Below are 26,055 nucleotides of genomic sequence, written 5' to 3'. Positions count from 1 at the left end.
TTCAGTTCTAGTTCAGTTCTAGTTCAGTTCTAGTTCAGTTCTAGTTCAGTTCTAGTTCAGTTCTAGTTCAGTTCTAGTTCAGTTCTAGTTCAGTTCTACTTCAGTTCATCCGATTAAAAAATCCGGCTTTTATTAGCAACTTTATAACTCCAAGTCGGTGGCAACATATTGTAAACAAATTTTGACACATAATTGTTCATAAATTCGTATTGGAAAACAAAAAAAAATAGTTTTAGTACATACATATAAACAACACTTAATGTGTTGTAAATTTAAAATAAAAAAAATATTTAATGTCTTTGTAACTAAATATTTACACAAGTTTATGCAACAAACCTTCGTATTGGAGTGCATAATAAATATTTAAAGTTGTCTTTAGTAATTTGTTACACATTTGGCTGGATACAAAACACTCAAGCCCATTAAAAATATTAAGATATTAACTTAAATAGTTAAGCTGTAAGATTATGTTGAATATGTTAATTAAGTTATTTAAAAGTCTTTGACGAATGACAATTTCATCCTTGAAAACTTAATTGAAATGTAAGAATTAATAAATCTAGTTGAGAAATGATCTTACGTTTTATTTCTTTTGATGTTGGGGGGAGGTGAAGAAACATTAAGCGATGTAGATACACAGCGAGATCGTTTTCCAACAAGTTTTGTCTAAAAACCTATGTTCTCCACAGTTGTGAAGTCTATCTTTAACACTTTGCTATTTTGAAATCTTATCAAATAATAATTACATAATTCTTAGCAAATTATTGTTATTATTATTTTTATATAGCTTTAAAGTTTAAACCATCAACATACACTAACTGATTAATTTAACCTTTTCCCTCGCCAGGTTTTGTACATTTTTATTTCCACACGATTATGAAAAAGAAATACAGAATAAAAGTGGAAACAAATAATATTGAAAGTATTTAACTGCTGTGTTAACACATCCTTTTTAAATTGATTTTCTGGCTGTGTTGTTTGCAGCTTGAAGACTCCATGAAAATGACTTATGGACATGAGCAGTGTGAACTTAATTTATGGATCTTCATCATGTTGAGAATCATTTGATGTTGCGAATATTGATTTTTTTGTTTTTTTTTTTGGCGTTTCTTTGAACTTTTTTTTGTATTTTGCTTTATGATCTTTGTTTGCGCAGGCGTATAAATTCTTAACCAAAGTGTGAAACCGCAGAAAAATATCGGTAGCAAATACAGAAAAGATGGGAGAACAAAAAAAACAACGAAGATGTGTTCAAATTATTGGTGCAACAAATTTGTTGGCTCACACAAAACACCCAAAAAAAAGAAGCAGCAAAGATGGCAAAATAAATTAAGGTTTTTTGTACGTTTGCAACTGGTTTTTCTTTTTCCACTTAGAAATATCAGCAAAGATCATGATACCTAAACTAACTACTACTGTATATTTCTTTAAGTTTTCTTTATTCTTATTATATTTTCAGTAAGAAATCTATCAATCATAATCGATTTCTTAAGGTATTTTAAGTGTAGAAAAATCAATTTTATTTTAACAACTGAAATGCTTCAATTTTATGCTAATCAACAATGATCGAGAATAGTATGTAAATCAAACAATCATCTTAGTGATGTTGTACATATCTGGACCCAATATAATAATGATTATGATTATTTTGCAGGTTCATTTTAGTACATTGCCGTCAATAATGTTGCTTTACATATAAAATAATAAGATTACATGATCATGATCTTTTTGTTGATTCGTGAAATTCCTTTCAATTTCATAAAGGAAAATACAGATCATTTATTATTGCTGAATTTAGAAGTCTTGAACCTGTATTAAGTAGCGAGAGAAATGATCTGTTTCCATTTCTTATTTTTGTAGAATTTAAACCTGGAATTGCTGGCGTTGGTGGGTTTTAATGTTACCAGATTTATGAATTTTAATAAATTTTAAAATCAAATTTTATAAATAGATATTTTGATCGGAAATGTGATGTAGATCTTCATAAGTATTAGGGTTCTATAAATCGACATTCGAATAATCGAACAATTGACCTTTTGTCGAAAAAAGTCGAAAAGTCGAAGTCGACTATTTTGTTCCAAAAAAAGTCGATAACTCGACTATGGTCTAGGGTTCTAAAAATCGACTTTCGAATAATCGAACAATCGACTTTTTGTAGAAAAAAGTCAAAAAGTCGAAGTCGACTATTTTGTTCCAAAAAAGTCGATAACTCGACTATCGTCTATGAAAAAAGTCGACTTTGTAAATAAAAGACAAAAAAGTCGGAAAGTCGCAAAGTCGACTATTTATAAAATATTAAAAGTCGAAAAATCGACTTTTAATTAAATGAAAAAAGTCGAAAAGTCGACTTTTAACTAAATGCAAAAAGTCGAAAGTCGACTTTTCATAAAATGCAAAAAGTCGAAATGTCGACTTTTTATAAAATGCAAAAAGTCGAAAAGTCGACTTTTCATAAAATGCAAAAAGTCGAAAAGTTCGACTTTTTGAATTTTATTTCGTTTCAACTATAGAACACTACTATGGTCTGCGAAAAAAGTCGGAAATAGTCGAAAATAGTCGAAAAGTCGAAATAAGTCGGAAAAAGTCGAAAGTCGGAAAAAGTCGAAAAAAGTTGGAAAAAGTAGAAAATAGTCGAAAAGTCGACTTTTATCTAAATGCAAAAAGTCGACTTTTCGTTTCAACTATAGAACCCTAATAAGTATATTTCATATATTTAAGTAGGTCATCGAAAATTTAGTTTTATAAAGTATATTCTGGATCTTTATATGAGTCAATTGAGGTGGATAAATTAAGGAGATTTAGACAAAATTATACCTATAATGTTTCCATTGAGGACTTAGTTATAATCTGTGATTGAAAATAAATGCTATATCTTATAACTAATATTGAAAATAAGATGTATTATTAGAAACTTCTCCTTTAAAATAGGAGAAATAAATCCCATCCCAAATCTGGCATCCTTTTAAAAAATCCTCTAGTACACGCATTAAATAAAAGTTGATTGAATTTTTTCCATTTTTCCTTCTTTAGTTGAACGCATTTCGTGCTCGTATTGTTTTCAGCTACGTGAGCGTTCATACAAATCACTCCTGTAAACTTTTGAGTAGACGAAGAACGGATGAACATGCAGCTTTTGACTGCTGATTATATTTTTGCCACTGTGGCCTGATCACTTAGCATTTGGCCTGTCTGTAGAGCAATGAATGAACTTTGTTTTACTTTTCGGATGTTAATTATGCGAAATAAAATAAAAAATAAATTGTGAGTAAATTGAAAATAAGTTCGAGTTGCTAATTTGAATTTAATTTTTTTTATAAAAACAACTGGAAACATTTTTGGGAAGCATAATATTAACATTGTAAAGGCACACGTTTTAAAAAATTTAAATAATGAGACCTAATTTTTAGATAACTTTACTACAGGTTCCTAACATATTATTAAGTCAATTTGGTCTAAAGTGAGTTAAAAGATAAATTTAAATAATATTTTCCTACCAACCAAACAACTTGAAAGTTGGTACAAGTTTTAACATTATTATATAAAACTGGCAGCATTTAAGAAATGATTTAAAACCCTTTTATATTCCCTAAAGTTTAATATAAGATTGTAATTCCTTTTATATCTAACCAAAAAAAATAAATTTTGCAGTTTTGTTCAATTTGAATTTAACCGTATCTTTATTCGCACACACTCTGTTTATATCAATGTTACTTATCCATATTAAGTGAGTCGCCCTGTATTTCAGTTTTTTCCTTATTACCGAACACTTCCAAAATGAAGACAGCTGTCACAAATAAAGAAAAATAGAAGAAACAACAAAAAACGTTTTCATTTTGTGAATAATACAAGAAAATTTCAACAAAACACATAATTTTTCATTAAAAACTTAAAAAATTTCATAAAAAACATGACTACAGCTGCTAGACCCACATTTGATCCTGCTCGAGGTGGTAGTGGTAAAGGAGAGAAAGATTTAAGTGCTTTAAGTAAACAATATTCCAGCAGAGATTTGCCTGGTCACACAAGATTGAAATACAGGTAAGCTGCTATAACTTAGTTACGTTTAAGACGAATTTAATTAAATTTGTTTATTCACAGAGAAACTGGTCAAGGTACCTCCGATGAATTGCGTGCCCGTGATTTCCGTAAAGAATTGGAAGAACGCGAACGTGAGGTCAGACCCAATAAAAATTTACCCTCTATAGTGCGCAAAGCCATAGAAGCCAATAACTCGTCAAGCACAACGGGAGGCTCTAGCAGCAAAAGGGCAAAATTAGATCAACCAGCAGCACCAGTCAATTTAGATGCTGATGATCCGATAGATAATGATTCCTCTGACAGCGATTCCGACTCAGATGATGAAGATGACACTGCTGCCCTATTGGCGGAATTGAATAGAATCAAACAGGAACGTTTGCAAGAGTCACAACGTAAAGAACAGGAAAAGAAACAAGAGGAAGAGCGTATACGTATGGAAAACATATTATCGGGTAATCCTTTGATTAACTATGCTGCTGGCTCCGCGGCCACTGCAGCTAATACAAAGACTACTGATCTAAAGGTTAAACGTCGTTGGGATGATGATGTTGTATTCAAGAATTGTGCTCGCACTGAACCGGAGAAGAAATCACATTTTATTAATGATTCTTTGCGTAGCGAATTTCATAAGAAATTTATGGAGAAATATATTAAATAGAGGATTTCTAAAGGTGGGACAATGAGGACGTTTTTTTTTCTTTTCTACTAAAACATATTATAAGATTTAATTGAAGTACAAGTTATCGTAATAAATTTTAAACATTATTATATAAATTTCGAAACTTCTGATTCTAATTAATGAAATAAATAATAATATTTTTAATTTTGGTATTTTAACTGATTATTAAAGAAACATTTACTATGTTAATTTTTTTAAGTTTAAAAACAATTAGAAAATTGTGCAAAAACAATTAGCAGATTTTATGAAGATATTTACAGACTTATTTAAAGAAGCAAGAAATTTTATTTAAAAACCAATAAATTAATAAATATATTTTACTCACCTAAAATTATACATTGTTGAAGTGTTCTTTATAAAGCAGGCATAATGTTCTCAATGATGATATTGCTCCCATAAGCTTAAAAGAGCACTTCTAACTATAACTTTTTAAATTTATATTTCATAAAAATTATAAAGATATTTGTACTTTTAAAGATTTTTTATAATTTTTAATTTTTTGATGAATACTCTTGTAACATTATCAAATTTTTTTTTATACTTTTTGATTATTTCACTTTAATTTTATTATTTCACTTTTATAAATTTTTTAATATTTAAATAATAGCAAAATTTTGATTTTTCATATACATAAATACATTTCTTTTTATATTTTTTAATTTTGGACACTTGGATTTTTTAATACACATTTTTAATATTTATATTTTACCAACAATTGCACTTTTATTTATATTATATTAATAAATATTTTTTTATTTTATTATTTTTAAATATTTTTTCCAATTTTATGATTTTAATACATTAATTTAATTATTAAAAATATATATTTTATTAAACACTTTAATTTTTCTTGATTTATTTATTATTTTTGATTCTTTTAATATTGTTGTTAATTTTTTAGTTAAAATTCTACTACTTTCTGTCATTTTAACCGAAAAATACCGTTAACGTGTTTGAGAACATAGCCGGCTTGCAAACGATTTTAAGCCGCTGCCGATATTTTTAGTAGCAGCCGACGCCGATGGTAATATTTGTCGGCGCAGGGCTGTTAACCGGCATTATATTTTTCAGTACATATTTTCTTGTCATTTCGTTAATTTATCAGCATTTTTTTGTAGAAAGGGCGTTTAATTTATAGAAAATATGTGGAAATATTTATTATTAATATTTGCTTTGGCAAATTATAGCCAAGCTGTATTGCAAAGTGATGCTGATACTTTGGTTTTGTTGGATAATTTGGCCATTCGCGAAACTCACTCTATGTTCTTTAAATCTTTGCAGGGTAAGTGCGTTATCTGTGACGTGGTCAAAAGTTCTGTAAGAAAAAAGTAAAATCGGAAAAAAATATTAAAAATCAAACCAAATGTGTAGAAATTTACAATTTAATGTGAAAAAATAAAACACAAAACAATACTGTCTCAAAGGGAAAGGAAACAAACCAACAATTAGTCACATTTAAAAATGGAATGTTTCTAATAGTGATTAGGACTACTCAATGGATAGTTTATTATATCTACTCACAGAACTTGATCGTTCCCTATCACACATTTAAAGCCTACATTTCCTACTATATTTCTTTCAGAGCGTGGCTTTAAATTGACCTACAAATTAGCGGATGATGCCAATCTACTCTTGTCGCGCTACGGTGAATATCTATATAAAAATTTAATAATTTTTGCCCCAAGTGTCGAAGAATTTGGTGGAGAATTAAGTGTCGAGAAATTGGCACAATTTGTGGATGATGGTGGCAATGTCTTAGTGGCTGGCAGTGAACAATCTGGTGATGCCTTGAGAGAATTTGCCTCTGAATGTGGTTTTGAAATTGATGAAGAAGGTGCTTCGGTATTAGATCACTTACACTACGATATCTCTGATAAGGGTGATCATACCACCATTTTAACAGCTGCCCGCAACTTGATTAACTCCCCTACTATTGTAGGTGATAGTCGTAAGCCTGGTAGCAAACCTTTGTTGTACCGTGGTACCGGTTTATTGGCTGACAAAGAAAACTCCTTAGTATTGCAATTGCTGACCGCCGAAAGCACTGCCTATAGTTATAATCCAGATCAGGCCATTAAAGATTATCCTCATGCTGTTGGCAAAAATACCTTGTTGATAGCTGCTCTACAGGCGCGCAACAATGCACGTGTGGTCTTTTCTGGTTCCTTGCATTTCTTTTCCGATGAAGCTTTCACAAATCCTATTACTTATGCTCAAACTGGTGAACATTTTGATCATTCCGGCAATCGTGATGCTGCCTCGGCTATTAGCAAATGGGTATTTGGCGAAACTGGCCGTCTACGTGTAGCTGAAGTTAAACACCACAAGGAAGGAGAAACCCAACCACCAGAGCAAGCCTATACTATCACAGAGCCTGTAGTATACTCGATTACCATTGAAGAATTGGTCCAAGACAAATGGCAACCTTTCAATGCCAACGATGTACAATTGGAATTTGTACGCATTGATCCGTTTGTACGCACCACCCTTAAACATGTATCAGGTGGTCGCTTTGAAGCTAAATTTAAAATACCCGATGTCTATGGTGTCTATCAGTTTAAGGTTAATTATGATCGTATTGGTTATACCCAACTTTATAGCACAACACAAGTCTCGGTGCGTCCATTAGAACACACTCAATATGAACGTTTCATACCGAGTGCTTTCCCCTACTACAGTAGCGCCTTCTCCATGATGGTGGGTGTATTTATTTTCTCTTTGGTATTTTTACATTTCAAAGAAGAAACTCCTGGTTCGGCAGCTGTTAAGAAGGGTGACAGCAAGAAGACTCAATAAGCAGAAGAAATCTTTAAGAAATCAAATTAAACGAGCGGGAATTGAGGTCGTCCCCTATGATGAGTCTATAATGGACTTTCAAAGTATTTGTATTGAGAACTTTTATAAATAAAAAAATAAAGTCTATATTAAAAATTATAAAAAAAGAGTTTGGTATCTTTTAACGGTTTAGACTTTGGAAAGGCATTTAACGTAGTTGGAAAATAAAAATGTTTCTGTATTAAAGATTTAGATAATTTTTGTAGTTTTGACTTATTTCTAAATATTAAAAGTTCACAAAATATGTAGCATTTTCAACAAACTCCAAATAACTGATTAAGGCATCGCTTCAATATTGACCTTATCCGTAAAATTTAAAGTTTAATGTGAGGCATTTCAATCAATTATACGGTATGATTGGCCATTTTCGACTATCATTACTAATCATTTCAATATTCGTTGGCTACAATCATGCTATACATACATTTGTCTCCGGAAAGCTAGGGAGTGTGATGATGTACTTCGAAAAAAACACAAATACCAATATGTGTAGATGATTCAAATAACAAATTCCTTAGCATATATAAAATAAATCTAATATGAATATAACAACGTTTTTTTCCGGGCTTTAGAATATAAAAAAATTACAAAAACAAGCACCCACCTGTCTCAAAAACTTTGCGACAATCGTCATCAACAACTTAAACTGGCACATTAATCAATTTTTAACACAAACATTATCTATTTTATATATTTATAACATTTCTTATTAATTTTAATTAATTTTCTATTAATTCTACACTTTAAACTTTAATCAAACACTTTCACTTCTCGGTTCTTATCAGACGCTGCATTTTTTAAGGAAATGCATTAAAGTTACTAACACAACTACAATATTGAGCGGGAAACTCTTGTTGATGTTCTTTTAGAATGTCAAGGCAAATGTCAAATGAATTTTATTCGTTATAAAATAATTCGTTACTTCTTTATTAAAAAAAAGGTAAACAAATTGCAAAAGAAAACTTTTTGTAAATATTAAAAACTTTTTGTAAATATTATAAAAACATTGCAAAAGGGTCGAAAGTCAACTTAAGTTTTTTTTAGGATTCCTGAACTTCTGGAGTTTGAAAAAGCACATCATTGTTCGCTTTTTATTTTATAAATTTTTTTAGTTTTTTTTAAAGATTTGCTTAAATTCAATCTATTACAAATTAAAACAAGCATGTATAGTCGAACTTGTATGTTAAAAATGTGGACCATTTTTAATATTAAAGCATTCCAGTTGTTTTTTGGTGTTATTATGAAATATTTAAACAATTTGTTAACAAACAAGTAAAAAAGTATAGGGGACATGACCGACCATATGATACTCTACAACAGTCAGTATTTAAAAAATAACAAAAAAGAGATTTTAAATATGTACCTATCTTAATAAATCAAGTTATTTGTTTTTATAAATAAATTTTGGCCTTCAAGTAGTTTTCTGATGGTTAGGTTTTTGGGGGTTAGGGCCAAATAAAGCCCAATCATTACCGAAATCAGTAGTGGCGTTTAAACTTCCTATTAGACTAAGTTTTGCCGATTTGTGTTAACATAAAAGAACATTTAACATATTTATGTGCCCAAAAGCCCTATTCAGGGGTGCGGCTGTTTTGGGGCTAGGCGAAATAATGAACCGATTTAAACCATTTTCAATAGCATTTGTCCTTGGGGCAAAAGAAAAATATGTGACAAATTTCTGCTGAATCGACTGAGAAAGTGATTCTGAGCCGATTGGTATACTTTAAAGGTGTAGGACCAATATTTTTGGGTGTTAAAAAACGCATAATAGCCTTTCCACTATAGTGGTGTAGGGTAAACCCTATTTAAGTGACTTTCTAAAAGAGGGGTTTTGCTAGAGCAATGGTGACTTTTAAGTCCTTTTCTGGGGGGGACTTCGTACAGGGTTATGGTCAACTGAGACCCTATCATTACTAAATTTGTGCGGTTTTCTGTATTTAAATTTGAATCGAAAATTTCTCTGTTTGGCAACTTTGGTATTCTGCATTTCGGTACGACGATCCGTCACGTAAATAACAACTTATAAAAACGTAATTAAGATCGAAATGCAGAATACACACAATCGTAAAGCTTTGCAACGAAATGGAATTGCTTCTTCTTTTTTTACGATTAAGGTTTTTTCTTGGAATACCTTTTTTCAGATCATTGCGTAATAGGGGTGACTAATACATTTAAAATAATTTTGAACTCTAGTTGCATTTGTATTGCGGTTAGGTGAAATATTAAATGTATATCAACCATTTTCCATAAGCTTTATCCTTGGACCAAGAGTTCAAGTGCAAAATTTCATAAAATTATCTTGGGCCCGAACTGACCACTTAACCTATCCCTAGCCACCTGACTACCCAGGTGACCGACGATTTTAACATGGGCTTGTCCTACTCCACACCCTACAAAGAGACAGTATAGAGACGATTGCTTCCGATCTCGCTTACAAAGGGGACACTAAAGTGACGACTGTCGGAAGTACTAGGGTCTAGTTGACCAATATATGGACTCTGATATTGGTCAGTTTCTTAGTTAATATATTGACTACAGATTTTTGTTGTTATTGTAACATATTGGCTGTGACTGGATGTTCTTCCCTGGGGAAAACCTTCTGGTTGATAGAGCTGTTGCTAAGTTGACAATCTATGGCCGCATGAAACTAGTTTTAAAGGAAAAATAGGGATTTTAATAATCATCATTTTTAGCTCTTGAAAACACAACGATTTAAATCCCATCATTATGACACTAGCAACTAATGAATAAACGAATTCCTAACAAATATTTGCCCTAAAAACATACTCATACTACTTTACTACATGTGTGTGTACATAAATTATTTGCAACTATTGGAAAAATAATCAATCTGTTAAAAAAAAATCAAATGATAAATAAATTCAAACATTTTTTTTTTTTGTTTTTTTCCCAGTTATATTTTTTTTTATTTGCGCACACAATTTGACGTATCATAATTTGATTTTTTTTTCTGTTTGTTTATCCAGTTTTCTTTTTTTATATTAAATTAACAAAAACTTTATAAATTTTTTATATGCAAGTGTATTAATTCTTTACTTTTTACCGCCTTTTCATTTTCTTATATCGTCTTCATATATAAAAAGCATAATGATTTATTTTTCTTGTATTTAACTAAAAAAATAATAATAGTAAAACTTTTTGTTTTGTTATATAAATTATGCATGTATCTTAATTTATAATTAATAAATTTATGTACGTTGTGAGGAGAGGGGTTTTTGGAGAGGGGAGAGAGAGGATTAACGTTAAGTATGTATACACACATATATCTGTAGTATATAAATGACGTATAAATGTTATTTATATATGTAATTTATGTATATAGTATGTATGTATGTTTATTTATTTTGTTTTTTATTTATTAATGTGCTAATGTGTGGTTATAGCAAAGTGAACTTATTAATATTATTATTTAAAATTTGTTTTTTTTTTTAGTTTTAAAGGTTCATTTGTTTTTTTAAAGTTTTTGTGTGTTGTTGTTAGGTTGACATTAATTTCTTGTTTTTGATTAGAATGTTTTGTGGTCTGCTGCTGTTTGTTTAATGATGATGATGTATTTTAATTGTTTTATTGGAATTCAGCAAAATTTAAATTTAAATATATCGTTTCTTTTTTTGTAAGATTTGTGGTATAAAATTGTTCTTGTTGTAATTGGTTGGTTTATCGTTTCAGTTTGGTTTTTAAAAAATTGGTTTTATTAGTTTAGGTGTTTTAAGAACAACAATTCTTGTAGGCAGGAGGTTTTTCATTATTTCGACGATCGACAACAACACGCTCGGGATTTTCGGCAGATTCTCGGCCAGCTGTTTTATCTAATATAGCCTCGGCAAGTTCGCAGAAAGCACGTTCGATGTTTATGTTAGATTTAGCTGAGGTTTCCATAAAACGTATACCGTGCTCACGAGCAATCTAGAAAAGCAGACAGAAACAAAGTAAAAATTAAAAAATTATTTTGGATTTCCTTTGTTTTTCAAACTTACCGCTTCACCACGTTCTTTACTGACAATACGCTTATCTGACATGTCACATTTATTGCCCAATATCATTTTCTCCACATCCTCATTTGCATGCTATGATAAAGTGTTGATTTATTATTTATTTCATTTAAAAAATTATATATTTGTGAAATTTTTACCTCATCTATATTCCTTAACCATTTAACGATATTTTCAAAACTTTTCTCATTCGTTATATCATATACCAGCATTATCCCCATCGCTCCGCGATAATATGATGTTGTTATGGTATGAAAACGTTCCTGGCCTGCAGTATCCCAGATTTGTAATTTGATTTTTTTACCCCTGAGTTCAACGGTTTTGATTTTGAAATCGATACCTAAAATTATAAAAGATGATAGAACATGAATTCCAAAATGTTGCTTATATTGAACCAATTGTCAACTTTGGACCGATTCACACAAAACTTTAATAAAAATGGATAGTCTTTGATACAACAGAAGAATACTTTAGAAGCATTACAGGGACGGACAGACATAAAGGAGGGATATCCCTAGTTAGTTAGTTAGTTTGAAAGGAGGTTGTACATATATACATGAAATCCGAAGAAATACACCTCGGCTTCTATCGTGCCTGTTGTGCGCTCCTTAACTAGTGCCTCAGGTGGGAATCGAACCCACCACCTCCGGTCTACCAGACTAGAATACTAACCTACCAGATGCCACAGGGATATATGTGGCCTCTGGTAGGCCACAGATATCCCTACCTATGTATAGGTAGGAGTTATATCCCAGCAGTTCGACGGGACAGTCCCGAACTGACCACTTAACCTACCACTTGTGGTGGCTCCTAGCCACCTGCCTACCCAGGTGACCGACCATTTTAACATGGGCTTGTCCTACGAGGAAGTCAATCGTCACTCTACACCCTACAAAGAGACAGTAAAGAGACGATTGCCTCCGCTCTCGCTTACAAATGGGACACTAAAGTGCCGACTGTCTTCATTCTCGATTACAAAGAGTTTATTTGTGACAAAAGACCAAACAAATACGAATTGGAGTCAGCCAGGTGGTAAGATATTAATGGAACTAAAATTAAAAAATATCAAGTGTCTACTCTCTAGAATACTATGGGACAATAATGTGACGATTGACCCGAAAGATATAAATTTGAGTCAACCAGATGGTGGCATATTAGTAGAAAGTAATAAACATTTCTTCAAAAGATGGGTAAAATAACAACTTTCGGAAGTACAACAAAAAAACAACTTTTAAGAGTATAATCTCTAGGTTACTTGAGGACAGTAAAGAGACGACTGTATCCGCTCCCGCTTACAAAGAGGACACGAATGACCCAAAACATACGAATTGCGATCATCCAGGTGGTTAAATATTAGTGGAAATTACTGTTTTTTTCGTATGCATTGACTATTTGTCTAACTGCTGGGATTATAATTTGTTGCCAATATCATCACAAACATAAAACCTTTCCCACTCTGTCGGTGTAGGGTACAAAACAAAGCTACAATTGAAAAAGTTTTTTAAAACAAATTACTACAAAGTTCGCAATCTAGACATGCATGTAGAAATATTAAAGAATGTAATACAAATACTTAGCCTCTTAAATATTTTGCATACATTTACAAACACATCCTCATTCGAAAATGAAAAGAATTTAAAACAATTTGTATGTGGTTTAATTAAAAAAATGACGCAAACATTTAGTTCATTTTTTTTTTTTTGAACTACAAAAGTGAACGCATGCACATTAATTAAATTCCCTAGAAATAAATAAATACATTTACGATAAAAAGAACGAACAGGAAAATAAATGAAATGAAAAGACTAGTATCAAATGTTATCAGTAACATATTAAATTCCGTTAATCTTATATTGTCTTTTTTAATTTATTTTGTTTAACGTTTTTTTGTTTTTCATATTTATACTTTTTGTGCCCTACACTGCAGAAGTTGTAATCTGCTTTGTGCCTCTGTTGGTGACAGAGTTATATAACTCTATAATAGTCTAGGCTATTAACTAGTTTAAAGTCTAGTCAATGATCTAGTCTAAATTCTCGTCTATCGTTGTGATATATTTCTCAACTCCAAAAATCCTTTAAACTTAAAGAAAAATCTCTTGAAAAATTTATAATTTTGATATTATTGTGCAGCCTATGAAGTAGTACAACAGATATATTGAGGCCTACATTTGCAAATAACTTTACATCTCTATAGTGTATCTGAAGTTCGACCTTAACCGCTACTATGTTCTTAATTGTTTTTGTATTTGGCAACTCTCTTATTTAGAAGATTGTATATGTTTTTTTACGTTCAATTCTACTACTACACCAATACAATGCGTCACAATTTATTTTATGTAATTATTTAATTACGATTTACTTCCATTCCATAAATAACTAAACAATATTAAATAAATTCTATAGCCAACTATGGTCAACTACAGAAAAATGATAATATAAAATAAGCCATAAATATAAAAATGATGTTATAGACAAAATAAAAATATCGCTTGTTACATTACAAACCGAACCCAAAGAAACGGCTGATTATAAGTGGAAAAAAATCCATTAACACTTTTCTTCTTAGTAGCATTTAGAAAATTGCCCTTTTCCGGTCAATATTCCAAAATCCAAACTCCAATTAACACTTTTGAGTTTGTAGTAATTGTATACCACGCCCTTGTACACAAAATAAAGGTGATGGAGATAGATGGCTGGATACATTTTTACAAAACCCCCACCTTTTTTACGATTATTTTTTTTTTATTATTGAACTATGAGTGTGCACACTCATAAATGTCATTGAAGGAATTACTTACCAATGGTGGATATAAAGGTGGATGTGAAGGCATCGTCCGAGAAACGGAAAAGTATACATGTTTTTCCAACACCTGAATCGCCGATTAGCAACAGTTTGAACAGAAGATCATACGTTTTCTTGGCCATTTTTTTACGTTTGTCGCACAAGTAGTTGGGATTTTTTCTTTACTTTTTTCTCTACTAGTTTAGTTGTAAGTTATTTCAATGTTTTTATTGTTATAACAAATGTTTTTATAGTTTATTTTATTGTTATTTTATATAATTAAACTTATGGCTAAATTTTCTTTATTTAAATTTAGTTTTAACTTAAATTTTTATGTTTTTTTCTTCTTCAATGCAATTCTTTTTGTAATATCCTATATTTTTCTTTGGTTTTTCTTCCTCTTCTTTGCATTTGACAGCAAAAAATATTATCGGAGAAGAAAAATATATAGAGTTGCCAATGCTTTTGAATTTGAAGAGAAATTCCTTTATATGAATTGTTTACAAAAGAGAATAAAAAGGCGAAAAATTTTCTTTGTTTGAATTCCGAAGAATTTTTGTTAAATTTCTTAAAGTAGTAATTTATTTAATTAAAATGCAAATACATATATAATAAATTTAGATTTCAAGCGTATATCTATATTAATAAAAAATAATTTTGTGTATTGTATTTTTAAAAGAAGTTTGTATTAAATGTTTAACAGATTTGGCTTTCCTTTTATCCTGAATGCAAAACAAATTAAATAAAATATTACTCTTCTTGTCAAAGTCTAATTTAAAGTAATTTTTGAAATCTCATTTCATTCCGTCCAAAAAATTACGAGAGTCGACTTTTTATATATGCTAATATTCTTTTTAGAAATTCTGGCAATATTTCATTTAGAAAAAAAGGCTGACCTTGCGCGTCAAAGATTTTAAGCCGCCGCCGGAATTTTTAGTATCAGCCGTAGTTGACGTTATTGTTTGTCGGCGCAGGGCTCTGATGTGTGCCAGAGCAGTGAATTTGTGAAAAAAAGAGAATTAAAAAATAATTGAATACAATAATAATAGAAATAAAAAAAATTGAATTTATCAACCTAAATAGCCAAATATAATTATACATACGAATAATTTAAATATTTCCAGGCCTTACATGGCTATAACGACATTCAATTAATTGCTGCAATTGGAGAAAAAAGATATGGGAGAGAAGAGTGGTGCTGCAAAAAATTATTACTACCCATCTCAAGTGTGACATGAACTTTTTTCTTCCTAATATATTTTTTATATTAACAAACGAAGTAAAGAAAAAAAAAGGTGCAAACTAAAAGAAAAAATAATAATTTTAGAATGGATAATTTTATATAAAAATTTAACAAAAATATAAAAGTATTTATAAGAAAAACAAATAGAATTATATTAAAAAAGGAGTGAACGCAAAAGAAAAAAAGCGAAGGTGTTGATTTCGGCACACAGCTTTAGTAGCTAGTCAAACGAGCTGCGTTAACTGCGCAGCGACCGCAATAATCGATCATACCCAATAAGCATATTTAGGGGTTTGGACAATGTCAGTTGTTCTTCTTGTCTTAGTGGCAGGGTCAAGCATATTGATAAATCAATAGTAATTGCTCGGTATTAAATTGTGTAATATTTTTATTGGTTGCAATTTTCTGCATCGGTTAATGAAATAATATTTGATTAAACGCAACGATTTTCTGTACTGGATTAGGTATATCCATGGCTGGTTTCTCAATATAACAATTTCTTCAAGTTCTGTCTTTGAAAACCATTTTGCTGGTTTATAACTTAAAGAGGAAAGTTTTATATTTAATTACCTTAAATTTGAAAATCTTTAAAGGACATTAAAGATCAAAATTTTCTAATTTAAAAAAAGTTTTGATACATTAAAAAATATGCATAAGCATTCCGGTAATTTACTGTTTAACTATGTGGGTATGTAAATAAGTTTCCCTAAATGCTTATTGGGTGTATAAAGGTGCAGTAAATGACTGCAGCAGCAAGTGATTGCCGGTGCTAAAATTCCTTTTTCGAAAGTTAAATTTAATTTGAAACCGTTTAAATCTTAAAGAATATAACATAAATTTAAAGGATTAAAGAATCAATTGCAACTTTTGCACATACGTACATAATACCAAACAGCTCTGCAGTAAACAACAACAACAACACAAACTCACTTCTATTTTGACTGAAGAAGTTATTGATTATTTTTTTACTTCTTTGATATCCAGTCAAAAGAAAACGATTACGTTTAAAGACTTTTTAAAATAAATGCTTTAAAGAATATGTAAGAAAAAAGAAATTTGCTTACAAAAGCAATGTCCTCTATTAAAACTTATTATTTGCTAATTGTTTGGAATTAATAAAATAATGTAAAAATCCTGTTAAACCTTAAATATCCCCTTCACTATGCAAAAAAAGGCAGCAATTCGTTTGATACTTGACAAATTTGGGTGGTTCAAAACCCACCCTTGCAAAAGTGCAATAAAAACCACACACTCACTCACGTTCTTAGTCACATAAACAAAATTAAAACAATAATTTTAACCACAGACTAAATTTTGCTGCTTTGTATAAAAATTTGAACAAATTCATAGAAAATGTTTAGAAGTTTTTTAAAAAAAATGTCTCTAGAAGAAGTGAAAACTGAGTAACTTTTTTTTCCTTTATTTAAAACTAATTCTGAATGTTTTAATTATGATCACAAATCAACGATTTGGGAATAAATATAAAACACTATCGCTACAACGTATCGAGTCAATAACGCTTCTAAAGATAAAAAATTCATTCTGAAATAAAAATTCCATTTTCAATATTTTTTCAAATTTTTAAGTAATTTTAAGTTATTAAAAAATTTAAATATTTGTTATTTTAAAATTATTTGCATATAATTTATAAAATTTTTCTTATATTTTTTTTTAACAAATTTTATTGAATTTTTTGTATTTGGAAAAACTTTGGTAATGAAAGTTTTTCTTTGAAATATTATCTTTCCTATAACTTCAATCATATGCCTCTTAAACCTTTAAGCCATATTAGTTTTTAAAATATTTTTTCATATTTCTTTTAACATTATTATTTACAATTCTTGATTTGTATTAACAACTTAACGAATCGTTAATAGCAAAAAAACACCAACGTCCAAATAAGGCCTTAATGTGTTTTTGACAGTAATAAAATATAAAAGTTAAAAAAATATATATGTATGAATATATTTCTAATAGAAAAATCGTGTGCAAAGTGTCTCATACATATTGAATCAACTTACCGCATAATGTTTGAAATAGAAAACAAACAGCAGCAACTACAAAGTCTAAACTTACTCTAAACAAGCCAAATAAAATATATAATAATAAAAGCAATCTTCACCTAGTTTGTTCATTCTTTGCGTTCATTCAACAACATCAACATCATCACACTATCAAAAACAAAAAACAAAAACAAAAAAAACAGCCAAAATAATTTTTATAAAAGAAAACATAAAAAATTAAATACACTTCTAGTAACAAATAGCAAATAAGTTTATACATTTTTTTAAAGTAAAATTTAAAAAAAAAGCTTTTACACTCCGTTCCGCGTCTCCTCTGTACTTGTCTAAAGTGTGCGTGTGTTTGTGTTTTTTGTAATGTATGTTTTATAAAAAAATAATGAAATTGTGATGATTGATTTTTTTTCTACTTCTTAAAACATAAAAATAATCTCACATTTATAGCTCAACATAAAAAACAATAAAAACAACAACAGCAACAACAACAACAACGAGAAAAACAAACAACTACTACAGCAGGATTACAACATAATATGGATACTACAAGTGCCGTAGGACGGCGTCGTGGAAATTCGCGTGTCAATGCCGAGGATCAAGCTTTAGATCAAATAGCAAAAGAGGTAAATATTAACATTTACAATTAATATATTGTTGCTATTGCCCATAGTTAAGCGTTTTTTTTTCTCTTGTTCTCCCAAATATGGGATAACAAGAGAATCAAACAATCGATCGATCGTTTGATTATTATTTTGTACTTTTTTTCTATCGTTTAAATACATTTTCTAATAAACATATTTTCTAATAAACTGTTTGAATATGTTTGCTTTTAGCATATAGTTCATTTGCGTTTATATATTCAATTCAAGTTTTATGGATTTAGGTATTGTTGTCAATTTTTAATTAGTTTATTTGCATCTTTATGTATCGTGCGCTAAAATGTTAAAAGTTGTTTATTATACCCTACACCACTTTAGTGGGGAGGGTATATGGGGTTTGTGCTAACCCACCAATCGGCTCAAAATTACTTTCTGAGTCGATTTAGCTATGTCCCTCCGACTGTCCATGTAAACTTTGTAATCAAACTACAGATACATACAACTGCATAACGCTGAATAAGGCTTTTAAGTTTATAATTATGTTTAATATACTCGTATACCGACAAAAAGCTGCAAACCCAAGTTTTATACTAGCCTTGATGATCCTCACGAACTCTATAATTATAGGGCCTCATTTGACCCTAGCCCCTACAAAAAACCTCCTTCAAAATTTGACTTAAATATCCACAATTTAATTCAACAATTAATGGCATAAGTATATCTGAGGCAAGTTACAATTCAACTTAAATGTTTTATTATGAAAACTAAATAACATTTTACTTTTTGTAACAGGTGTAGATTATTATATAGTCGGCCTCGCCCGACTATAATTTCTTACTTGTTTTAAATTATATATGAAAAAAGGCGTTTATCACGCGCATAGTAAATGATGTCATTAAGACATACATAATTTTTAATATAAAAGGACTTTAATAGTAAAAACGTTATATTACAAAAATTTTCATAAAATTTTATGTTTTTATACAATACTCCACTATAGTCGAGAAGGTTTGTGAAGGTGTTTGTAACACCCGAAAATATTGGTCCTACACCTACCTCACTCGGCTCCGAATCACTTTCTGAATCGATTTAACTATGCCCTTCTATCTATGTATTGCAATTTTCAAGATAATTTGATGAAATTTGTCACATTGATGTGTGTGATGTGACTGAACAACCGTCGATATTGGACTATAGACTTAATAATTGTGTAAAATGCTATCCAGAATATGGTCCAGACTTTAATGCAGATTGTCGACTACTATATAGACCTATATATAAACTAGTCTATAGGCTAAAATGGTATCCAGATTATAGAATTTAATTTACACTATATACTAGACTATAGACTAAACTATAGGCCAGATTGTAGACTAGATTACAATCTGCACCACTACACTAAAGACTAGACTATTGACGAAAATGTAATCCGAATGATAGGCAAGACTATAGTCCATTATGGACTATATTCTAGACAAAACAAGAATATAGTCCATACAGTATACTAGAATTTAATCCAGACTATAGACTAGAATATAAACAAGACCATTGTCCAAACAAAATACAAGACTTTAGTCCAAAATATACATAAGACTATAGGTCAGAGTATAGACTATATCATAGTCCACAATATAGTCTACACTATAGTGTAGAAAAGGCAATAGTCCTAACTATATATGTATAAGCCTTGAGTATAGACTTGACCAGACTAGAGATTATACTTAGGCCAGACTATATACTAGACAATAGTCCAAACTATAGACTAGAAAATAGTGCAAACTATAGTACAATAATACAATAGCCCAGAATATAGTTATAGTTCAAATTAAGAGGTCCGTAAATTATTGGAAAGTTGCTTTACAATTTCAATAACACAAACTAATCAATTTTTAATCTAGATCGAATGGACTGAGCTGCTATGAATCCAAAACTATTCTCAGAATTCAGGATTTCAAAGTATATTTTAATATTTTAACAATTTGTCGGTACAATTAAAAAAAACTATTTTAGTACTCAGTTTTTATAGAAAATTGTTTGTATTCATTTTTTTATGAAAATTTCAATACAAACAACATTTTTATAGAAAATTTTCTGAATTAAAATTTTTGTAATGAAATTTTCGTAAAAATTGTCTGTATTGAAATTTTAATAGAACATTTTCTTTTTTGTCATTTTTATAAAAAAAATTCTGTATAGAAATTTTTGTAGAATATTTAAATTTTTTATAAAAAATTATCTGTATTGATGTTTTTATAAAAAAATGTCTGTATTGAAATTTTTCTGGAAAATTGTCTGTATTAAATTTTTTCTAGAAAATTGTCTGTATTGACATTTTTATAAAATTTTCTTTATTGATATTTTTATAAAATTTTCTTTAAAAATTTTTCTGTTTTAAAATTTTTATAGAAAATGTTCTGTATTGAAATTTTTTTTAAAAATGTTCTGTATTGAAATTTTTATAATAATTTTCTGTATTAAAATTTTTATAGAAATTTTCTGTATTGATATTTTTATAAAATTTTCTTTATTGAAATTTTTAAAAAATTGAAAAATAAAATTGAAATTAAATTTTGGTTAAAATTTGGTTTTATGATTTTGCAAATTTTATAAAAAAATATAAATTTTTTTATAAGAAAATTGGGTTCAGAAATTATTCGGATTTAAAATTTTTTTTTAAATTTCGATTTTGAAATTTTGTTTAAAAATCTACTATGTATATGTATGTACGGAAAGTCCGATATTGAAATATTTAGATGGATAATTTGTAGGAAACTAAACATTTTAATAATGTGTGGTTTTTAAAATTAACATTTCCGATACAATCCTTTTTAACACGCATTTTACAAAATACAAAAATTTACTTGCATTCAAAACTATTGCGTAACAAGCATAGATTAAATGTATTAAATTTATTGTTGTAATTTGTGAATTGTATCTAATTTTATTTGTAAGTTTTCATTCATAAATTTACGATTTACTCATGCGATCACTATTATTATATTAAAACATGTTTGGTGTGTTCACTCTCTTTTATTTTTGTTTGTTATTTTTTTTCTAAAAGAAGAGGGAAAAACGCTAAAATAAATTCCTCATGCATGTCAACCCTGTCGTCTACTAAAAAAAATTACTTATTAGCTACTTTTAACGATAAAAGAGAGTTAGATCGTCAGTTGTCGACGTACAGTGAGTAAGCAAACACAAGTTAAAAACGAAATAATCTGTGGATCGTTAAAAAAAATAAAGAAATATAACTTAAAAAATATTAATAAGAAAAAAAATCGAGTTTTTGTGGATTTACTTATACTTATTATTTCAGTTTTAATAAATAATTTTTAACTTGAAATGTAAATTTAAAAAAAGCTGTGATTACGTAGTCAAAAGTAAATAACATTTTTTTAAAATAATACTAGTACAGAAATTATATTAAAATAAAACAAGGTTTTAAAATAAAAAACAAGCAGTTTGAATTCATATTAAAGGAACAGAGAGAAGAAGAAACAGAAAACTGAGTTAAAATGTCAGTGGAACAAAAATTAACTGATAAAAATGTTGAAACTACAAAAACAAATACAAATTCGAGTTTAACAAAAACTAATAAAAAGAATAAAAACAACAATAACAACAGCAATAGTAGTACAAGTAGTAGCAGTAGTAAAAAATTCATTAAAAAAGCATTGAAAACCTCAAAATCTAAAAAAACTACAACTAATGTCAACAATAATAACAACAGCAACAACGCTAATATGAATAACCAAAACAACAGCAACAACAACACTATTAGCAGTAACAGCAGCAGCAGCAACAACAGCAACAATGTTGAAGTGGCAAACGATGAAATCATCGAGGAGTTGTTTGATTTTAGCGATACCGATTTAAAAGAACTCGACGACGATATTGAAAACAACGAAGAACATTCCAAAAACAACAACTCCGATGACGAACTTTCAAATAAAGATATTGATGAATTAAAGGAAAACGATGAAGTTGACAAAGAGTTAACTGAGCAAATGCAAAATTCCATAAAAAGTGATAATAACAATAATACTAATAACAATGAAGAGAAAAACAAAGTAACACTAGAACAAAAAGAACAACAACAACAGGTGGAAGAATTATTATCAACGCCAATTGATAACATTGATAAACAAAACGAAGAAAACAAACAAACAGAACAAAACCAAGATGAAGACAATGAATTAGCCACGACAATGTCTGCGATTGCAAAAAATGTTATTAGCGAAAAAGGAAATAAAGATAATAATGAAATTGATAAAAACCAACAACAACAGCAAGAGACGAACTCTCCCATAGAAGAAGCTATAGAAGCAAAAGAATCCAATGAAAATATATTTTTAAATGACAGCACAACAATAACTACTCCCGTGCAAATCTGTGAAAGTTCTATTGTTGAAGACCAGACATCATTACATCATTACATACATAATGACAATACGATAACAACATCTCCTACTCCAGACATAAAGTCTAAGCAAACAACTGAAGATGCAGTCGAGTCAACGGCAAGTGTTGTAACTAAAGAAAGTAGTTATAAAGAGCATGATGATGATCATGAAGAAGATTATGACAATGATGATGAATATGCCGAACCGTATGATGAACTATTGGTACAATTCCTTGATGAAGCCAATCAGATTGTAAGCTTAATTAAAAATTACTCTATACACATGCTATTTTAAAGAAGAAAATAAACATCGTAGTTTTTTAATGTGGGAATTGTGAGAAATTGTGGGCAACAATTGTTGTGAATATGTAACTGAACTGAATTTAGTTTTAAATTTTCTATAGGCTTTCTCTATTAAGCAGTTTCCTTTATGTTTTGAAATTTAATTTTATTGAATATGAACAAGTATCTGGATCAGAATTAGTGGGTGAGAGTGTATATTAAGAGAAATATTGAAAAAAAGGATACAATTTACAATATCCTTCAGATTATATTGTTACGTACTTCCAAAACATTTCAGCCTGAAACATTCTATTCTGAGACTGTTGAAGATGATTTGCAATCTCAACAGTAAACGATAGATAGATAGACAGATAAATAAATAGATAGATAGATAGATAGATAGATAGATAGATAGATAGATAGATAGATAGATAGATAGATAGATAGATAGATAGATAGATAAATAGATAGATAAATAGATAGATAAATAGATAGATAAATAGATAGATAGATAGATAGATAGATAGATAGATAGATAGATAGATAGATAGATAGATAGATAGATAGATAGATAGATAGATAGATAGATAGATAGATAGATAGATAAATAGATAGTATGTCAAGGTAATTAAAATAGTTTCTTTTTCCGAAGATCTTATCACTTAATTTGTTAAATAAGGAAAAACAATAATTGAAGGCCTCGTTATGTACAGTGTAAAAAATGCTTTCATTTAATCAACGTCAAAATAAAATTAGTTAATCACATGTTGACAATGTAATGTAAATTGTGCAAGAGTCTGTGACCCCTGTATTTGAAACGAATTTAAATTGCAATGCAACAAATACAAATAAGAGATGTAAAAAACATGAAATTTTTAAATTTTGTAGGGAAAGAAGTTTGATGGAAAATTACCCCTAGTTATCTGGGGGAAAAACTTTTAGACTTTCACATACACTTTGGATGAATAACTCATACACTATTTTAAGAATTCTTTAAAAAGTTTGCAGTTAATTTTATAAAATTAATGCAAATATTTGTTGTGTATACTTATTTACTTATTATGTTTTTATCAAATTTCTTCAGTTATTAGCATGTACAATTTTTCCATCAATAGCAATAAAATCTTATTCATTGAAATAAGCAAAATTGATAATTTTCGCACATTGTTATGAAAGCCATAATAGAACGTTGCCAAAATAGAATTTCACAATTTAAATAATCATTATATAATTAACTACTTTTACCCACAAGCATTAAAAAACTAATTTTTGTAAATAAATATTTATATTATCTAATTAAAATATTAATATGAACTTGTTATAGAATACTTAGAAAAGGCTATTTATTTTAGTAATAAATTACATTACAAGATAATAAATATTATCTATAGATTGTTAATAATATAAACAATTTTAAGTTTAATTTTTCAAAATGTTTATTTGTGAAAACCAATCATTATAAACCTGTTAATTAAGAAACGTTTAACACAATGTCATTTTAAATAGAAATATTATGTTACAGAAGATGTCTTTGTAATCTCAATTTTCAGTTAAACGTTATACAAACATTGTTTTTATTTATTTTTGTTGTATCAAGTATAAATTTCTGCGGCTAACTTAGAAAAAAAAGGAAAATGATAGCTGTTTATTTTTATAGGAGTTTATTAAAAGGAATACATTTCAGTAACAAGTTGTTGTATGTTTTAATTTCTAATGTGGCTAAACGGTGAAATGTATCTCTTTGAAATTTAATTTCTATTTGCAATTGCATTAGTCTTAAAATATAAGCAGTGATATTGATTTTATGAATATATGTATATGGTACTTTTTGCAAATTCAACCCTTTTAGGAATTAAACGGATAAGATTGAATTTTGGTACATTTTTTAGCACGATATTTATCTTTTAACGAGTCTATGTAGAAGATCAATTTTTATTTTTAGTAAATTATTAAAAATATAAAAACAATTTTATAAGTAACTCTCAGATCTCAATTTTTTGATAACAGGCCGGATCCCGTCTAAAGCCAGTTTTATAAATATATTACAATATCTATCTATCTACCTATCTATCTATCTATCTATCTATCTATCTATCTATCTATCTATCTATCTATCTATCTATTTATCTATCTATCTATCTATCTATCTATCTATCTATCTATCTATCTATCTATCTATCTATCTATCTATCTATCTATCTATCTATCTATCTATCTATCTATCTATCTATCTATATATCTACCATCTACCATCTACCATCTATCTATCTATCTATCTATCTATCTATCTATCTATCTATCTATCTATCTATCTATCTATCTATCTATCTATCTATCTATCTATCTATCTATCTATCTATCTATCTATCTATCTATCTATCTATCTATCTATCTATCTATCTATCTATCTATCTATCTATCTATCTATCTATCTATCTATCTATCTATCTATCTATCTATCTATCTATCTATCTATCTATCTAATCTATCTATCTATCTATCTATCTATCTATCTATTTATCTATCTATCTATCTATCTATCTATCTATCTATCTATCTATCTATCTATCTATCTATCTATCTATCTATCTATCTATCTATCTATCTATATATCTATCTATCTATCTATCTATCTATCTATCTATCTATCTATCTATCTATCTATCTATCTATCTATCTATCTATCTATCTATCTATCTATCTATCTATCTATCTATCTATCTATCTATATATCTATCTATCTATCTATCTATCTATCTATCTATCTATCTATCTATCTATCTATCTATCTATCTATCTATCTATCTATCTATCTATCTATCTATCTATCTATCTATCTATCTATCTATCTATTTATCTATCTATCTATCTATCTATCTATCTATCTATCTATCTATCTATCTATCTATCTATCTATCTCTATCTATCTATCTATCTATCTATCTATCTATCTATCTATCTATCTATCTATCTATTTATCTATCTATCTATCTATCTATCTATCTATCTATCTATCTATCTATCTATCTATCTATCTATCTATCTATCTATCTATCTATCTATCTATCTATCTATCTATCTATCTATCTATCTATCTATCTATCTATCTATCTATCTATCTATCTATCTATCTATCTATCTATCTATCTACCTATCTTTTTATC

At 28.8% G+C, this 26,055-nt stretch overlaps 4 protein-coding genes and 1 long non-coding RNA gene across 10 annotated transcripts in view; 3 read left to right on the top strand and 2 right to left on the bottom strand.

Annotated features, from left to right (window-relative positions):
- The window catches only part of LOC124418800, a 72,313-nt gene extending 67,088 nt beyond the window's left edge, over positions 1 to 5,225 (bottom strand). The window contains exon 1 of the long non-coding RNA XR_006940218.1: positions 5,043 to 5,225. This is a non-coding gene — a long non-coding RNA (uncharacterized LOC124418800). The remainder of the gene's footprint in view (positions 1 to 5,042) is intronic.
- LOC111691137 (protein CWC15 homolog) lies at positions 3,804 to 5,048 on the top strand. Its single transcript, XM_023453781.2, has 2 exons — positions 3,804 to 4,038; positions 4,099 to 5,048. The coding sequence occupies exons 1-2, from the start codon at positions 3,908 to 3,910 to the stop codon at positions 4,694 to 4,696; spliced, it is 729 nt and encodes a 242-aa protein (XP_023309549.2). The 5' UTR covers positions 3,804 to 3,907; the 3' UTR covers positions 4,697 to 5,048.
- Positions 5,226 to 5,860: 635 nt separating the features above from the next.
- LOC111691128 (dolichyl-diphosphooligosaccharide--protein glycosyltransferase 48 kDa subunit) lies at positions 5,861 to 7,659 on the top strand. Its single transcript, XM_023453772.2, has 2 exons — positions 5,861 to 5,999; positions 6,300 to 7,659. The coding sequence occupies exons 1-2, from the start codon at positions 5,861 to 5,863 to the stop codon at positions 7,511 to 7,513; spliced, it is 1,353 nt and encodes a 450-aa protein (XP_023309540.2). The 3' UTR covers positions 7,514 to 7,659.
- A 3,207-nt stretch (positions 7,660 to 10,866) lies between these two features.
- Positions 10,867 to 14,749, bottom strand: LOC111691115 (ras-related protein Rab-10). The gene is made up of 4 exons (XM_023453757.2): positions 14,364 to 14,749; positions 11,706 to 11,905; positions 11,551 to 11,640; positions 10,867 to 11,479 (listed from the first exon to the last, which is right to left on the bottom strand). Exons 1-4 carry the CDS (start codon positions 14,488 to 14,490, stop codon positions 11,282 to 11,284), a joined length of 615 nt encoding a protein of 204 aa, XP_023309525.1. The 5' UTR covers positions 14,491 to 14,749; the 3' UTR covers positions 10,867 to 11,281.
- Positions 14,750 to 15,295: 546 nt separating this feature from the next.
- Positions 15,296 to 26,055, top strand: part of LOC111691109 (leucine-rich repeat flightless-interacting protein 2) — a 17,277-nt gene continuing 6,517 nt past the window's right edge. The window contains exons 1-3 of one of the 6 annotated variants that reach the window (XM_046945481.1): positions 15,296 to 15,642; positions 17,797 to 17,970; positions 18,056 to 18,231. In XM_046945481.1, coding sequence (XP_046801437.1) covers positions 18,145 to 18,231 — 87 coding nt within the window. In that variant the 5' untranslated portion in view covers positions 15,296 to 15,642; positions 17,797 to 17,970; positions 18,056 to 18,144. Of the gene's footprint in view, positions 15,643 to 17,716; positions 17,971 to 18,053; positions 18,232 to 21,367; positions 22,863 to 26,055 lie in introns of those variants that run through there. The other 5 variants (XM_046945479.1, XM_046945482.1, XM_046945480.1 and 2 more) reach the window with 5 other exon arrangements.

Source organism: Lucilia cuprina, chromosome 3, assembly GCF_022045245.1.
Source record: "Lucilia cuprina isolate Lc7/37 chromosome 3, ASM2204524v1, whole genome shotgun sequence".
Taxonomy (NCBI): domain Eukaryota; kingdom Metazoa; phylum Arthropoda; class Insecta; order Diptera; family Calliphoridae; genus Lucilia; species Lucilia cuprina.
This window is presented reverse-complemented; position numbering and strand designations above follow the sequence as displayed.